General features: G+C 39.1%; 1 protein-coding gene across 1 annotated transcript in view; it reads left to right on the forward strand.

Moving 5' to 3' along the window:
- LOC118818958 (nidogen-1-like) overlaps positions 1-18491 on the forward strand; it is a 58940-nt gene that overhangs the window by 13373 nt on the left and 27076 nt on the right. Inside the window, exons 2-12 of the mRNA XM_036586529.1 lie at positions 3430-3732; positions 4345-4577; positions 5390-5841; positions 7230-7367; positions 7765-8016; positions 8575-8775; positions 10001-10231; positions 12428-12565; positions 13927-14055; positions 15212-15355; positions 17696-17821. Of these exons, the coding sequence (XP_036442422.1) occupies positions 3430-3732; positions 4345-4577; positions 5390-5841; positions 7230-7367; positions 7765-8016; positions 8575-8775; positions 10001-10231; positions 12428-12565; positions 13927-14055; positions 15212-15355; positions 17696-17821 (2347 nt within the window). The remainder of the gene's footprint in view (positions 1-3429; positions 3733-4344; positions 4578-5389; positions 5842-7229; positions 7368-7764; positions 8017-8574; positions 8776-10000; positions 10232-12427; positions 12566-13926; positions 14056-15211; positions 15356-17695; positions 17822-18491) is intronic.

Here is an 18491-nt window from a genome sequence, read left to right on the forward strand (position 1 = left end):
TTCTGATGACGGAAGGGGGAATTATTAGCCGGCCGCAACAGCATAATAACAATTAACAACAGCCAAACCATCCGAAGAGTAGCGGCAGTCAGACATGCCAACATTCACTCAATCGGAAGTCACTCGAGAGGAAGTCTTTCCCTAGACATAATTAGATAAATCATTGTGTCTTCTCCTGATGCCCCCTGACTTGACCGAGTGCAGACCCCCATGGGATCTAAATGATAAGAAAACATGAGTGAGACATTAATTACAACCGTAACAACTACTTACACATTAATTTCAAAGCTTGATGTACACAGAATAGATTTATTTATATATATATATATATATATTATATGTAGTACAGAATTACAGATATAAAACAGAATGCCAAATACAGCTGGAAAAGTTATATTACATATTAAATAAGTAAATGTAAGTAACACGTTGCAGATGACTTAATGTAGCAAGAACAATATGCCATAAAAATACGAGTTGCTCCTTAGGCTGATTAGTGGAGTAATTAAATGCATGCATGTGTATGCAACTAGGTTTTTAATTGCTTTGTGTAATTGTCAGGTTGCGCAGAAACTTGCAACTAGTTGCATGAAAGTTGCATCATGGATGTCAGTCTTGCAACCACCTCAACTCTGTATAACAAGTTTAACACTTTAAGGGGTATAAAAAGTACAACACTTTATGCAGTAGTGCATAAAGTGACCATGACAAACAACACTGTTTCAAACAATTCATTTCAATAAATCAGTATAACAGAAAATAAAGCGGATCCAAAGGGTGAAAATGATATGAGAAGGAGAGGTTGAGATGTGGCTCTGTAAGAACTTGCAATGCTTAAAGGATCAAGTAAAAACTAGTTAAACATGATTTTTTAAGGCTTACTATGCACAGAAAAGGCTTAAAAGTCAAATATATAGAAAAGAACCATAAATAAAAGATAAAATAGATATATTTGTGTTGTATATTTGTGACTGTTGTAAATAATTATTCAAAGGTAACAATGCTGCTGATGTCAGTAACACCTCATGGATTACATTATATAACGAGAACGATCTAGGGTGTTTAAAAAAATTTGGCTAACCGCTGAAATATCACTGGAGTTGTAATTTTGTGCAACTTTGATTGTTTTCTAATTCCTGTATATGTTCCATGCAGCTCATTCACTCACATGCGAGTTTTGCTGTGTAAAACCAGCCTTGCATTCAGTCTAACTGCGTCTCTTGGACGTTCTGCTAATTTCAGAACAAATTCACATCATCTGTAACCAATTAGATCATTTTATGTTGTGTACATGATTCGGGCTGGCTTACGCCCAGCACACATTTTGGCATCATGTTCTACAATAATATGCAGCGCAAAATACCTTTATGCTGGAACTCCTTCAAATAAAAGAACATCATAGGACTTGCTGGGCGCAGTGAAAGTTCAGCAGTTGCAGCCTGTGTGGTAGGGAGAACACAGGTAAGCTGGCCAATGCACGGTCAGCAGATGGACTTGTGCAATGGACATTTTTGCGTGCTGACCGACAGATTGGAAAACCATCTGTTTCTCATTGTGAGAGTGGATGTTCCTGGGAATCCAGATGTTTTAAAGCTAGGGTTACTAATCCTAGCAGCAGCTAAACTTGAGAGTAGAACTGAACAGCATTGTGATGTTTTATATAGAAAAAGATTTACTGAAAAGTTGCTGAATAGTAAGCCTTAGCATGTAATGAGCCTGGGTTTTTAAGGGGTTAATAATAGTAGGTGTTTTTGCCTGTAATAACACCATGTTTTATTAGAATAACATATAGTGTATAATTATTTACAACTGTCACTGTCAATGTGTTCTATATCTATATTTTTATCTTCTGTCTACAGTTCTTTTGTATATATTTTATTTTTAAGTCTGTTCTGTGCATAGTAAGACTAAAAATAGTATGTTTTAGGTTTTCAGTGAACATTTTGATGTTTGAAAAATAAAAAGGAGTAAACATAAACATGTATTTTGCTTTGTATGTTCCACATTCTTATTAACACATAAATGGAGCTGTTATCACTCTAGCAATGAAAATGTTGTTGTGCTGGGACTTTCATAGATTGTTGAGATGAAAACAAAGTAGTTCAGACTCAGTCATTCAGAAATGGTGCATTGAAGTAAAATAATGTCTTTACAGTGATGATTAAGACCAGGGGTTGCAGTGTATACAATGCAAATATAGAGTTTATATATATAATGTTAAGGTAAATTTAAGGTTTTGATCTATGACAATAAACAAAATACCATATTGCATTTACAGTACTATGTGAAAATGAGCGTAAAAAGCAGTTAAATTGGGCAAAAATTACATTCAGAACAACAATAATATTACAATCAACACAAATAACATTAATAGAATAAGCAGTGATTTTATGTATGTTGATGTGTTTAAACATTCCATACCTCTCCTTGTGGCAGTTCAGTAGTATTTGTAGATAGCATCCAAAACCTGCTTCACCTAATCAATATTTTTATTAACTTAAGTCACGAGTACTTGTGATGGAATTTAACAAGTCTATGTGGTGGAGAAATCTCCAACCAAACCTGTGGTCTTTATGCTAACTCACAACATATGAACTACTTTTTTGAAGACAAGAAAGTCCTGTTACTTTTATTTGTTTGTATTTATTCTAATGAAATATGATGTTTTTACTAGCAGAAACAAACTCACTGCAGAGATAAATGGTTTAACCCTTAAAAACTCACGCTTATTACATACATACATACATACATACATCGTCTAAACCACTTATCCTTCTGGGTCGCGGTGGAGTGCTGGAGCCTATCCCAGCTGTCATTAGGCGGAAGGCAGGATACACCCTGGACAGGTCGCCAGTCCATCGCAGGGCGGCTTATTACATACTCAGGCTTATTACATACTAAGCTTTATTATTTAATAACAGAGACTTCAATGCCAACTGGCTGAGCTTTTTTTTTTAGCTTAGAAGTGTGTAATAAAACTTTGGGCCTGTTGGTCTGTTTGTTATGAAAGTTCGAAAGTTTGACTAGCGTTTTAAACATATGTAAAAAAAATGAAAAACAAGGTACAAGGTTTTGTTCCAACAGTGACATTATGATTGTTAAATCATCTTTATTCCTCAAAGAACCCATAGACACTAATCTGCTACTCTGATTGGTCAGGATACTCATATTAAAGATTACTGGAGAGGTCATTGTCATGAATAACCATCGATATATAGTTCAATCCTGCTGAACAATAAATGCGAAAAAGAAAGTGATCTCTTGCCTTGCTGTACGGCAGGCATGTCCAAGTCAGCATTAAATGACCTTCATTATATCGTATAAAGCAAATGATTGTGCCTGTGTTGTGTCTTATCTCTGATAGCTCTGTCTCATTGTCGCAATGTAGCCTTGACTCATTCCGGCCTACGTGTGATGTTATGTCTGCAGGTCAACACCAATGGCTTTGTGTCTGTGGCTGAACCTCCGGCTGAGTCCGAGTATTTGGGGAAAATGCCTGCTGAATTTGGCATCATTGCTGCTTTCCTTGGGGATTTGGACACCAGCGATGGAATCGGGAAAGTCTATTTCAGGCAGGACAGCAGTCCAGACGTGTTGCAGAAGATTGCAGAGCAGATCACCCAAGCTTTCCCATACGAGGACGAGGTCGAGCCCACCCATGCCCTTATTGTGACCTGGGAGAACGTAATGGCTCATGGAGCTCCAGAAAGAGGAGATGATTTGAACGAAAAGGCAAGTCCTTCCACATGGAATTAAGGATGATGATCAAGCACTTCAAAGACATGAAAGGTTTTATCAATTTTAAAAAGTAAAGGGTTCTATGATGTGAGGCTATAGAAGAACCACTTTTGGTTCCTTAAAGCAGTGGTTCTCAATCCAGTCTTCAAGGCCCCCCATATTTTTGCTTTACCCCTATATGTTGGGAGCCCTGAGGACTGGCTTTCAATAGGAGGTTCTTTGTAGAACTATATTTCTAAATGAGTTGTGTACAGTTTAAAGAAGCTCCACATAATGTAAAGGTTCTACACAAGTTAAAGATTTTTCCTACAACCACACATCCAAACCAAGAACCAGTGAGGAACTTACAGTGGTGTCCAGTACTGATCCTGGAAGCCCAGCACAGTTTCTTGATTTACCTGCTTTAACATACTTAATAAACCTAGTTATTACCTGCAGAGTTGCATCAGTTGGGCTTGAACCAAACTGAGCTGAACTGAGGCCAACCCCTGACCTCAGAGAACTCACTGAATCTTCATGGTTTATTCACCTATTTTTGCTTACAAACATTTACATGCCTGCCTTTGTATTCTTAAAAATAAGCTAATTAATTATGACCTCTTACAGAGAAGCACTTTCCAACTTGTCCTGACGTCCACAGAGCTGTCCACCTATGCCATCCTGCTCTACCCAAAAGATGACCTGCAGTACTACTCCACTCTTATAGAGGGTGCAATCAAGCCTGTTGAGGTTGGCTTCAGTAAAGGTTTGCTTAAGGGCTGGTTCTCCTGGAGCAGTACTCAGGGCCCTTATTATCGTGTTACCACTGACAACAAGGATTTGGTCCGAGACCTCGTGCTGTAAGTGTGAACGCTGCAGCCATTAATCACCAAAGTTGCAAACTATCAAGTCTGATTATAAAATGAACACATGCAGATTTCACTGACATTGTTTTTCATCATTTCATTTTTATTGTATCTGCAGTTAAACTCACAATTGGTCATGTTTTTGTCATGTTTGTAAATTTGAGCCTGAAAAAAGCTTGATTTGTAGTTAAATCATTAAAATTATCAGCATAATCAATAGTATCAGTAATAGAAATAAAAACACTGATGATAACAATAATGATAATAATTATAATAATAATAATAATAATAATAATAATAACTGTACACATGGGAATTCTTGTACTAAATTGATGGGCAATTGAGTTTTAAATAATATCAGTATATATTTTGTAAATTTGAATGGAAGTTTGCAAACTTAGATTAACTTTTTATTTCTATTTCTAGAGTTAGGGTTAGTTAGGGTGACCGTTCACAAAGCAGCACAGAAGCTGTTGCAAACATAACAGAATGAAAATAAACCCAAAATGGTCCTAGCAGACCTCTTTGCTTTGTTTGCTTGCAGATGAAATAGTATTCCACGACTGGGTGGATTTTTCCATAAAAGACAATTGCTTCCAGTCAATTGAAAAGGAATTGTCAGTGACGCATGTTTCAATGGCGTAGAACAGTTTCATGAGTCAGATGCAGAGTAGATTGTCCATCAGTCTGTGCTTGTTGATTAAAGGCTAATGTGTTTTTTCTGCTCTTCATCTCTGCACATTCTGTTTCGGGTGTCTCACTATTCTACAGCTTTTAAGGAGGGCCATTTTTTTCATTTCCCTCAGACTAACGAATTCAGGCAGGCGTGGTGTGTGGGTGTATGAGATCGGCTCCTCCACCTTCAACTCCGTAACTCCTGGCCAGGTCACCACCGTAGCCCCAGAGGAGGGTGCGCCAGTCCAGAGCGTCACTGAGATCCCAGAGCCCACATACTCTGAACCATACACTGAACAAGACGAGACCCCAGATTACCCACCTTATGAAGCAGAAACGTTCTCTGAGGAAACACCCTCACTAGAAACATTCACATCAGCAGCAGCCTTGCCAGAGCCAGAAACAACCTCAGGGTCAGAAATACCGTCACATGTGGAGACGGTGCCGCCATACGCAGCTCAGCCAAGTTATCCCCAGGTTAGCTACCCTCTGCCCCCCAGACCACAACAGCCTATCGTGGTCCAGCCAGTCAACCCCCAGGTGGTGATTGTGGACGAAGAGGAGGAAGACCTAAATGTTAATGGTGAGAGAGAGAGAGAGAGAGAGAGAGAGACTTTAATAGTGTTTAAAAAACAGGCTGATGGCTTTCATAGTAATACTGCACATATTTACATGATAAGAGAGGAAGTGCCAGTATCTCAAGGTATAGCTTGACCTCAAGTGTATTATTGCGATTATACCACAGAATCTTGGTGTTTATTATTAGAGACAATGTTAAAACAATAATTAATTTTTAATTTTTAGAAGATTTATTTATGTTCTGGGAAGAAAAATAGTTCCATTAAGTGGTGTCCCATGCTACAGGGTTACAGGTGAATAAGGTGGAATAGTGTGAAATTTTAGAAATGTGGTCGTAGAGCATCTGTCAGCCACACATTAGCCATCACATTAGGTTGGAACTAAGTGTGATGTAATGTACATTGTACAGCACTTACTTCCGATGGTACAATCTGATTGGTTGAGAGGTGTTCTGCCTGTGCTGAAACTTTGCTTTCAGACTTTTAACTGTTCTTTGGCGCAGCAGCCTCGTTCACCTACGGCCACGTTCATTTTTTTTTTCACAGTCTCCTCTCTTTTCATGAGCAGTGTGAAATTATAACGATTGACGTTAAAGTTGCATGAATTACTATCTGGCTGTTCAGACTGAGTCGCAGTGCCACATATCGGATTCATATCGGATTTCAGTACCACATATGAAAGCATTTCAAATTGGAACTGAAAATGTCAAAGTCATGTTCACACTGACACACAGATAACACATTTGTGTCACATATGAAGAAAAAGATCGGATTTGGGCCACTTTTACCTGCTGTGTGAACAAGATAACATTTGACCTGCAGCTCATTTTGGTCTAATTATGAAGAAGATAGTGACCATAGCACTTACATTTCAAACCTGTTGTTGATCCTAAACAAGCTTTTCATTCAGCAGCTTTGATGAAAAAGTTAAACAAACCGGAATTAGCCGGAAAGCTGAGCCAGAGAAATGAGCCGAAAGCTGAGCTGAACCTGATATTGTGATAGCTTTATGGCTCTATCCATAAAGCAAAAAGGTGCTACTTCTTTGGCAGAATTAAAGCCTAAATTAAAGCACATATGAAACGAAGTTTAGTGCTTCTTTGCTTTACTTCTTTCTTTTATTTTGCAGAACTGTTGTATAACAAATAATATAAACAATAAAATACTTGAGGTTATGTATTATCACAAATAAAATCACTGCTCTGGTGATCTGCTGTGCTCGGCTTTGGCTCATGCCTGCAGCCATATTACAACCCTGATGTCCTTTGCGATAATAAACTCTCTGTTCTAAAGCTTAATCAACATAGTCCTGTGTGACAGACTGTATGACGTCATTCTCTTGTCTTTCCACGCGCCGGTGTTTTTTGATTTGTGGCCTTTTGGATTTTTACAGTGTTTTCCTATTATGAGACATGCTCCACCAACAGACATAAGTGCTCTAGTTTTGCGGAATGCAGAGATTACACCAGTGGTTACTGCTGCCATTGTAAGCCTGGATATTACGGCAATGGGAAGGACTGCGTTGCTGAGGGTAAGCTCATCTTTAATGTTGAATTTATATTCAGCAAACTTGTTTCCAGTAATCGGCTAATCTACTGATTATTTTAACAAATAATTGAGAGTGCTAAGTTTTAAAAGGGCCAAACAATAAAAGTACTTCCTAGATGAACTAGGAATGCTTTAAAAGACTTCATTAAAACATATAAAAACATTGTGTGTCAAAAATGCATATAAATTTGTCTGCCAGGCTCGTTTCTAACTGCAAACAGCAGTGGCAGAATTTCAGATGTGCGTTATCATCATGCTTATAGCCTATAAATCACTGCTGATTTACCAAGAGTGTTAAGTTTAATTGATTTTTCTTTATTTTATTTTCATTCAATCTTTCCTTGGTGGTTTTGAATGCAAATTTTGTTCCAAATCAACAGGAAAACCCCAGAGGATAAATGGAAAAGTAAATGGCAGGATCTACGTCGGGAGTTCCCCCACTCCAGTGGAGTTCTCCAACAATGATTTGCACTCATATGTGGTTGCCAATGATGGCCGAGCTTATGTAGCTATCAGCACCATCCCAGCCAACGTCGGACCCTCACTGCAGCCACTCTCCTCCATTGGGGGAGTCATCGGCTGGGCCTTTGCCCTGGAGCAGCCAGGATATGAGAATGGCTTCAGCGTTGCTGGTAAGAAATAAAAATGTAAATGTGTTTTTGTGACATCACAGAAATAATAATAGAAAACGGGCTGTTTTCGAAGCTTAAGTTCCACATATGTATTATGGACTATGGGGTGAATAGTACACTTTAAAACTTCAGCAGTCTTTACATACTACATCGTTACTCTATTATTTCAAAAAAAGTGAGCAAAATTCAGTTTTCTATGAAATGGGCCCTTTAAGAGCAATAATTTCCCCCGGTGAAGAAGTTCTATCACTGTAGTTAAACATTTCCATCAGAAATGGTGCAAACAAAAAGACTGAATGGTTCTGCTTCAAATTCTTTTCATTTCTCAGTCTGTATGGAGGTTGGAGGATGATGTCCGTGAGTTCATTTCATCCTTCTCTGCTCTGTGCACAAAGCTTTCCATTCAACTGTTATTCCAGCACATTGCTTCCAGCTGACTTCTCGTCCCCCAGAAGCGGCCTCGTTTGAAGTGAAAGCACATGCTGGAGGTCATGCCTTGCGCTCTGATATCCCTGTGCCACTGGCTTCACTCACCCCTCTCTGCTCCTCTGTCCACAGGAGGCGTTTTCACACGGCAGACTGAAGTGACCTTCCAGCCAGGTGGCGAGAAGCTGACCATCAGTCAGGAATTCAAAGGGATTGATGAGCACGATCATCTGGTGGTCAGCACTCATTTGGAGGGGAGGATTCCGGAGGTGCCAGAGGGGGCCACGGTCCAGATTGACCCCTACTATGAGATCTATCAGTACTCCAGCAACTGTGAGTCTGCTTTTAATTATTTCTATATTTAATTGATCTGTTTAATTAATTGACTCATCAGACTGTTACTCCTCCTTCAGTTTCCTCTTTCTTTGCCCATCACAGCACCGTTAGTTCAAAATTCCATCTTCTTAAGAACTTATTTCTTTTTTTAACGGTACAATGAAGCAAAAGTAGCTGACGTTAAGTGTTTATGTTGGTTGAACTGCAGCTGAAATTAAGCTAGTGTGCTTGATGATATGACTGGTGTAGAATTGTGTTGAATTGAGGTGTAACCGCTGTCCCATAGATTGCTGTTAGGGTAGGAGAGTCAGAGCACATTACATTGCAGTGCATGCTGGGGACTGTAGTGCAGCACATTGTGAAACAAGCTAATATTAATAGAAAATTAAAAAGCTTTTGCGGGCCAGATAGGATTGTGTGGGTTTGGCACATGAGGTTTAGTGTGTCCACGTTTTACCTTGATTGCAGCTTTCATTCTTTTCAGGAGACTCACTTTCAGTTTTTTAAAGACATTTTTCACACATTGTGGAGTTTTTTGTCTTGTTTTGTTTACTGTTTTTTCTTGTTCTGTACTTTCTTCGCACATTGACTGGAACAGATTAACAACAGCATCCAAAAATCAGTCTTAGAATTTGGTAGCATTTTCTGCTTTTCATGATCCATTATCCCAAACACATTCAGTGATGTTGAAGTCTGATCAGTTCATTGTTCTGAGAATACCAGCAGCTTCTCTCTTTAATTAGCAAATTTTACTGTTTTTGTCTATTTATTTCTCAGTAAGAGCTTCTTGATAGCTACACATGCTTTCAGATCCATAGTGTTGAGTTGTCTTCTGTAGTTTTGGAAACGGTTTGTTTTTGACGTATCTACCTTTGACTTTCTCCTTCCTTATGCAGGTGCATTGTCTTATATCTAATTTAGTCAGAAATACATCCTTAGCAATGAATAACCAGTACTTTATGGACATCAAATAAATGAAGGGTGGTCTCTGACTGCTGGAAACTGGATTTAAGATTCGGACCTCTGTTACAAAACATGGAATGCTTTTGGTTTGTCATCAACCAACATTTCAACATTAACCCAGTTCATTTCAGTGCCTGTAATTTCTTCCAAAAACTGAAAAGCAAGTCGCCTGTACTAAATGATGGAGCGAGAACTACAACATCTGTGTTCTGTTCTCTCCCTCTTGCCCTTTCTCTCTCTATCTTTTCCCTGTCCTCAGTGATCACCTCCTCCTCCACACGGGATTACACAGTGACCCTCCCCGACGGTTCTACGCAGACTCTGGTGTACCTGTGGAGGCAGAGCGTTAGTTTTCAGAGCTGCCCCCATGCTGAGGCCTCGCACTCAATCCCACCCAGCCAGCAGCTCAGCGTGGATCAGGTCTTCGTCATGTACGACGCTGCCAACCAGCTCATTCGCTACGCAATGAGCAACAAGATCGGCTCCGTCAGTAAGTGGGCCCTTTGCCTTCTTCTAGAAGTCTAGAGAAACATGCTGCCCTACAAAATAACAGCAGCAACTGTGACAAAAGTGAGACAGAGAAACAGTTTCAAAGTAAATATACAATTTTCACATTGAGTTTTGAAACAGAGCACAGTTACTTTCATCACAACATAAGCTGATCCTCATACACCCGATTTCATTCATAAGCTTTAGCTGTGTTTTGCCTTAGGCAGCACTGCAGCTGCCTGGGAAAAGTGCTGCTGTTCCAGCCGTGACTTGTGTGGTCATCGTTAATGCTATGCTATGAATTAGGAGCAGTATTTTTGTGTGTGACTCGCCCTCGTTTTCCGTTTATTGGTGTCCTTGTTAAACAAGTTCACAAGACCATTGGGGTCACACAAAAGTAGGTGAGATTGAAATGTGCTCTGTACCAAAAAAAAAGTCAGGCTGTAGATGCCAAGACAAAACCTATTAACAGTAAAAGTGTGTTTTCTCAGTGATGGTAAAAATCTGTAAAATTACAGTCATGTAATTCCTTACAATTACTGCCTTCTGCTGTAATTCAGCAATTATTATGGCAATATTTTACCATAGCAATAAGAGTAACAACCATTAAGAAACACAAATGTCTTTGAAGTACAGCTGATAAATTGTTTTTGTCAATTTACGTTCTATTTCTGTAAATTAACAACAGCAGTGTTCATATACAGAATATGCATCGTTTATTTTTTTGCGTTTAATCTTTGGGGGTTGGCGGGGGTGTGGCATTCTGACGCTGGCTCAACATTGCGATTTCTGTCAGCCTTTGATGATGGACAATGGCATCATCTATCAGCCTGACCCTATTTTTAACACTTAATGCTCTGTTTTCTGGACTTTCAAACTACCACAAACGCGTGCGTACCTCTGCATTAGAGTAAGAGTGCGTGTAACCATGTGCATATAGGTGTAGGCCCGAGCTAAGGTGGGGGTTGGCGATCGGGGGGCCGTAGGGGTAACTCTCCAAGTGTGGGGGCCAGGTTATGTAAGCAGGCTTGACTCAGCTGGAGTTTACAGCCAGAGAGAACTAACATCTGTGGAAGGCTTCCTGTCGGGGGGCCTGGACTTCAAACACATGCTGTAATAAGCAGCTGTCTCTCAGCCAGGCGACATGTCTGCTCCCAGCACCAGGAGGGCCGCTAGCGTGATGTTGTTTACTCAGCAGGTCTGGCTAGTTTGAGGTTGGAAACTAAGAATTTCTAATATATGAAGAGTCTGGTTTTGGTTTCAGAAAGAGGAGGGACACTATGAAGCTGGAGATAAGGAGACTGGCAGCTAAGGTTAGCTGACCAAGTCCGTTTCACAATTTATCTGGTAATGCATAGCTCAGAAACTCTTATCTTAACTGAAGTTAGTGCTGGCTAGTATTGGAAAAATTCCATATCAGACAATAATACATTTCTACGCCTAAGTAGCTGGTCTCCTCAGCATCAGTGAGCTAGTATGTGTGTTTGTTTCAGAGTCTAGACTGCTGATTGGCTATCTGAATTTTGTGTACGTTATTGATGTCACCACTTCTTGATTAGTCTGCAGACCATTGCAGTCTGTAAAAATACCGACATCCAGAATCTCCTAATCAGTTCTAGTTTAAGCCACACCAACTTCCCATTTGTAATGTGTAAAAGAACGTATCAAAAAAGGTGTAGTTCAGACATTGGTATCAAAACATTGTGAACAATAGAAAGTAGAATCACTTGACTTGCATTTCCTTCCCTCTTTTTCTGCTCAGTAGTCAGAAGATTTGAAACATACTTCTTTACTTCTTTATTGTAACCATAATCACATTAAGCTAGTAATGATGCCCGTCTTCTCATAACTCGTTACTTCTAGTATGATAATATAAATGAGAGTAGCATAACCATGGAAATGGGTGTATGTAGCCATAGAAATCAACCACATAACTACACTAATCACCTGTAGCCTAACCTTGGAAATGGATGCCATGTAACCATGGAAATGAGTGTAGCGTAACCCTCTCCACAGTGGAACTATGCCTATGCATATTGTCATTGAGATCCATGTGGATTGGGGGCTACAGACATGTAGAACTGAATGCTGAGTAATCAACTACGTTACCTCTGCTTTCTAATGTGACACAGTGGTTATATAATACTTGCATCTAGTGTGCACAATAGGCTTAAAAAGATTGTGGATGTTATTTCAGATGGAACCCCGCAGCAGAACCCATGTTACACTGGGAGACACGGTTGCGACACCAATGCTGTCTGCCGCCCAGGCCAGGGAAACCAGTTCACCTGTGAGTGTGCTGCAGGATTCACGGGAGACGGACGAACATGCTATGGTGAGAACTTTAACCTGAGGTTTACACTCATTTCGCTGAAAGAATGCGTTTAATTTAATTGATTCAAATCATTCAAATCATACATCATTTCCACATCAACACATTTGAGCTGTTGATGTGTTTAATTCATATGAAAATTAGTTTCACATTCAAATCAGGTAAATGCAGTGCATTCAGTTTTTTCAGTGGAGGGTCAAAAGAATTTCCGTTGCAAATTTTAGGATTTTTTAAAAATTAGTAGCAATAACTTTACATTCTGGGTGAAAGTTCTGGGTTCCGTCAGGTTCCATATAGAAATTGAGCACTATAACATGTTTTTACATTTCAAAAAACCTTGGGAGAATATTGGATGAAAGTATTTCTGAAATCATCATTATGATCATTATACAAACCCACACATAAAGGTTATATATATAACAAATTGTACAATAAAATAGAATAGAATAGAATTTGACAGGGCTGCATAGAGAAAATGACATACAAACAGATTTTTCTGATTAAATTCCTTAATTTTATTTATTCTTCATTAATCACGGCTATTTCAAATACATAATTTTGACAGAATTTAACATACTATTTCTTTAAACTTTACTACAGACAGCCCAGGAATTTTTGATTTGTCTTTTGTGGAAATGACCTTTTGAATTGAATTTAGTCTTTGCAAGAAAGTACAGATCTATAAAACATTTGAAACTCAATCAGAGATATTCTAAATGAGGTGACCTGTCACTGGTTAAAATATAAATGAGAATGCTCGTAACGCTCAACATGGCGCCTGTTTGTGGAGAAAGTCCCGCCCTTCACGAAAAAGAGCCAATCAGCTCACTGGTTTCATTACAGTCCTGGTTAATTGGTTTCAGTGCAGTGTGGTATGTGAAATGTTGAATAAAAATCATTTAATCTTTTATAGTATTTGGCTGGTCATATAGTCTTTTTTCCCAAAGTATCTACTTTAGACAATAGAAGTAAATGGCCCACCCTTCACTGACTATGTATAATCCGCACTGGAATTCATAGGAAGATATTTTTTGAAGAAATACATTCAAGATGTTGATTTTACTCCCAGCGTGTTTTATCCTGTTTCATCAAGATCTTTGTGTGTATTTGTCTTGACTAAGACTGTGGCAGAATGTTTGCGGTTGGTTCTTTTTGAAGAATAGCAAAACTGTTTCATTTGGAGACTAACTTGTTTGCTGTATCACTGATGAGGAACAAATACAAATTAAGACATTTAATGTGTTTGTAGTATCCCAAGATTTTAGGGTCAGTGTGGAGTTTTACTGTGGGAATGTTTGACTGTGCCACATGTGCACTAAAGGAAATGCTGACTCTAATGTAATTTTCACTTAAATTTCTCATAGATGTTGATGAATGTAGAGAGACGCCTCAGGTCTGCGGAGCTCACGCCGTCTGCAACAATCAGCCCGGAACCTTCCGCTGCGAGTGCATGGAGGGCTTCCAGTTTGCCAGTGATGGACATACCTGTGTCCGTAAGTGTCGCACTTTGTGTGTGCTGTCAAATATACATGAACGCGTACCACTAAGACCACTAGCGTTTGGTGTGTTGTTTAAAGGTAATTATGCAATTCAAATACATTTAAATTCGGTTTATATCCTGATTATTTCTGTTTGTTTTAGTTTCACACGATGATAACTTTTTTCTGACTTTTTTCCTTGCATATTTTTTTTTCTTTTCACATACACCAGTGTGGTACAGAATGAAAGCAAACTGAAAGATGAAAGAAACTAAATGTGTGGAGACTTTCACAGTGCAGACACTGAATATTAGTTTGGGCCAACTTGTCAAAACTCATCTCTTTTAGAGCCCATTATGGGATTTCTAATAGAATGTTAGCACTAAGCTAACAGTAATGCGCACGAGCGTTTTTTGCCCGTTTTAGATTAAACATTCAAAGCTTGTAAAAGACATTACCATCAACATGAATTGACGGAAATCAGAGATCGTTTTTCTTCCTTCACAATATGTATGTCCAAGTAAAACAGGCTACGCAGGCGGGAAATAAATGTGGACACAACATTATTTTATTCTTCAGGATTTGATTGGAGTGTAAAAAGCGGGGAGTCAGACTCTGATACTGAGCTGAATCCATCTGTTTTGTAGAAAAGCCAAAGAAAAATATATCTGAATTTGGTCAAATAATGGAAGTGCTACAATATTTTTATGTGCATTTTTTGTAGCTTCTGAAATACGATTAATTAATTGTTGACAGCTTGATATTAATTTGTAATTTCTTTACTTTTAAAGACGTAGACGAGGTGAAGAGCTGATTAGCACGCTAGCCTGTTAGCAACAACGTTGCTCTCGCTGTTCTTACACTTTATAACAAAAGAAAGAGAAAAAGACTTCAGGAAAAAGACGTCAGGCTAAATAAAGCCATGTATGAGTGTAATTTCTTAATGATTAAACACGAGATTGACCTTTTTTCTCTCACAAAATTAGTCCCACACATTTGTAAATGAAAACATGATTGATTCCACTGCCAGTGCTCAGTTACGCTGGTAGTTAATTTACTCTGCACGGCATTCTGCAAAGAAAGAAATCCTGATTGGAGTCATTTCTGTTTCAACATTTTAAGCCTTTTGTTTCCATTTAAAACTTTCATGATGTTTTTGTTTCCTCTGTAGAAGTGGACCATCCCATCAATCACTGCGAGAGGGGGACTCATGACTGTGACATTCGGGAGCGTGCACAGTGCAGCTATACTGGAGGATCCTCTTACGTCTGCTCCTGTCTGCCAGGCTTCTCCGGAGATGGCAGGAGCTGCCAGGGTAGTGTGTCCTTTCTAGGGGGGGAATTCAATAACTAACTGAAGAAGATGTGGGACACTTTTAAAATCAATTTCTCTGCTGCACATTACTGCAAAAAAAAATACTGCAGATTTTCCCTCTTTTCTTAATGTAATTGGTTAGCCAAGACATGTTTAGTTTCCAAAGTTTACTTCTTCTGGTTTTGTACTGGAGCCATGAGGCTAATGGATCTAACATGTAACACAGACATCAAACACTCAAGGTGCTTATGTGGTTTCTGGCAGTGTGTGATATAATGTTATTGATAATAACTGAACAAATATCAGCAAAATTCAGAGTTTAAGCTGCTCCTTCCGTTTTTAGGTGTTGCACATACCTTTGGGGATTCTTTTTATAGATAACAGTATGGCAAAAAGTGTCAGACACCACGGCAGCAACATCCATTGAGATAATACGAGCGTTTACATGCACTTAATAATCCAATAACTGCAGAAAATCAGATTTTGTCAGTAATCCGATCAACACGTTTACATGCACTTGAGTAATCAGATAACGGGGAAACTCCAGGTCTACATGACTCAGGCAGTAATCAGATTTCTGCTTTGCAGTCAACCAGTAAACTCACAGAATGTCAAACTCACACAATGTGCGTAAACCCGGAACTTGACATGACGCGACTTAACCTGAAAATATGAACATATGTCATCTAGAAGATGAAGAATATTTAAATCCTGTATTTCGTGTTTGGTTTCAGTGTCGCTCCAAAAGTGTTTCGCTGCGTCTCGCAGCAACACTGCTTGCTTATTTCCGGTACCGCTGTCTGTTCTCGTGCATGTGCAAACTGAGAAGTCGGAAAGAAATCTGAGTAAGAGTTTACATGCGCTGAGAAATCTGATTACTGAGATAAAATCCAGCTCTCTTTATTGGATTTCTTTGTTGGATTTCTAGATCGGATTATGCTGTTTACATGACTATTTGAATAATTGGGTAACTGCAGAAATACGATTATGATCGGATTATTGAATGCATGTAAACGCACTCATTGTCTTGTGGATTTGATTGCATTTTGTTATCTATAAAGTAGTCCATTGAGAATATGTAATGTCTGTGGATTTGATTGCTTTTTTTAAATATAAAAATGGAAAAAATATAGGCAAAAAAACGTTTCTATTTTCATACTTCTATTTTTATAGATAAAGTGTCAGACACCACGTGAACAAAGTCCGTTGAGATTATTTAATGTCTCGACGCAGTCCATGGCAAGTTTATAATTTAGGCAAGCTTTGTCTTGGCTGATTGGCTACATTTTAAGTATGGGGAGACTGGGGAAATTAGATTTTTTGTCATACTACTGCTTTATGTTTGAAGTAATTAAAAATGTAGCTTTTAATGTTATTCACACCATTTGTTCACAGTCAGAGTGAAGCATTAAAACTGTACTGTTCATTTAGCTGTAGGAAAGGCCACACGCTAGCCTCTCCCTGAACTCTGTTCACATTAGCCCAGCAACACACTGTCCAGGAGCATGAGGCTCTCTAGATGGTATGCACCCCCACGCTCCGTCCCCAGGGGAGAGGAAGTGCAGATTGCAGGACAGGAAATGCTCAGACCCCAGGCGCTCCACAGATGTGCTGAGCTTCTACTCCCCTCCCGAGCCCCCCGAAATCCCCTTTCTTCACTTCTGCTTGTGTGATAACCACTTTTAGACAACACCCAACTTGTGGTGAAATTCTTTCTCTGAGAATGTCTGACTGGCTTGCATTATCTGCACTGTATATCATCTCTGTCATAACAAAACCTTGTATCTCCAAAATGGGGTCTGTAGCAGAAGAAAAAGAACATTGTTAACTTTGTTAATGTCATGAGACCTTATTCCACTTCTGTTGGCCCTATAATCACGAAATGTTCACTCAGTGTAAAGAGCAGCTGCCTTTTTCAGACAGTGAACCAGTGAAACGGTGACCATGTGTTTCAAATGAAATGTACAGTCATATGCAAAGGTTTGAAAAACGCTTAGTCAAGTTACAGTGACAGTAAGTTAACACATCCTTTACAGAGAACACACTTTTGTTTTTTCTGAATTTAAAATATTGGAAAAAAAATTAAATAGGAAATGTGCCATGACTTTTGCACACGCCAGATTTATTTTTTATTTTGCAGAAGCGTCTTCTCTGTAACTTGTTTTTACTTCAGTCAACAGCATGTAATTTGACCGAGGGCGCCCAAACTTTTACATACTGATTGTTTACGTACACTCTGTGCATTGTTTGTTTTGTATTTTCATTATAAGGTAATTAATGGGATAATATGCAGTTTTTAGATGTTTTTTTTTATTTTTCTCTTTCTCTTTGTGTTTCATAGATATTGACGAATGTCAGACTGACCGTTGCCATAAAGATGCTGTCTGTTACAACACACAGGGCTCCTTTACCTGCCAGTGCCGTCCACGTTTTCATGGTGATGGCTTCACTTGCACACCTGAATCAGGTAGGTGCTCACCAGAGTGTTTGAGTGTCCTCCTTTGCTACAGTAACAGCCTCTACTCTTCTGGGAAGGCTTTACACTGAATGTTGGAACATTGCTGTGTGGATCTGACTGCATTCAGCCACAAGAGCATTAGTTAAGTCAGGTACTGATGTTGGATGGTCAGTTCTGGATAACTCCAACACATCCCAAAGGTACTGGATGGAGCTCCATCACTCAAGAGAATACAATTCCACTGCTCCACAGCCCAATGCTGGAGGACTTTATACCCCTCTAGCCCACACATGGCGTTGTCCATGCTGACTTAGACTCTTGTGTGATGCTATTCCAGAGTGTGTGTGCAATTGAACAACTGTCAGCAGATAATTACACAACACATTGTATGTCTTAAGTACTTCAAGTACACTTTAATGCTGCCTTCAGGCGCTGCAAAGTTCCTACTTGGAGGTCTTAGGTATGATATAATATGTATTCATTAAGAGTGTCACAATACAGTTTAACTTGCAGTATGGTTCAGTATGAGTCTTTAACGCACAGGCATCAAATACTACATTCAGCAGACTGGAGCAAATAAAGTACTCATTATATTGCATGAAGTACAGTAAACATTAAACAAGCAAGCCCACAGTGAGAGCAGACCACCAGTCCTCTGAAAACATTGCTTCCTCTTTAC

Source organism: Colossoma macropomum, unplaced genomic scaffold (assembly GCF_904425465.1).
Source record: "Colossoma macropomum unplaced genomic scaffold, Colossoma_macropomum, whole genome shotgun sequence".
In the NCBI taxonomy this organism is placed as follows: Eukaryota; Metazoa; Chordata; class Actinopteri; order Characiformes; family Serrasalmidae; genus Colossoma; species Colossoma macropomum.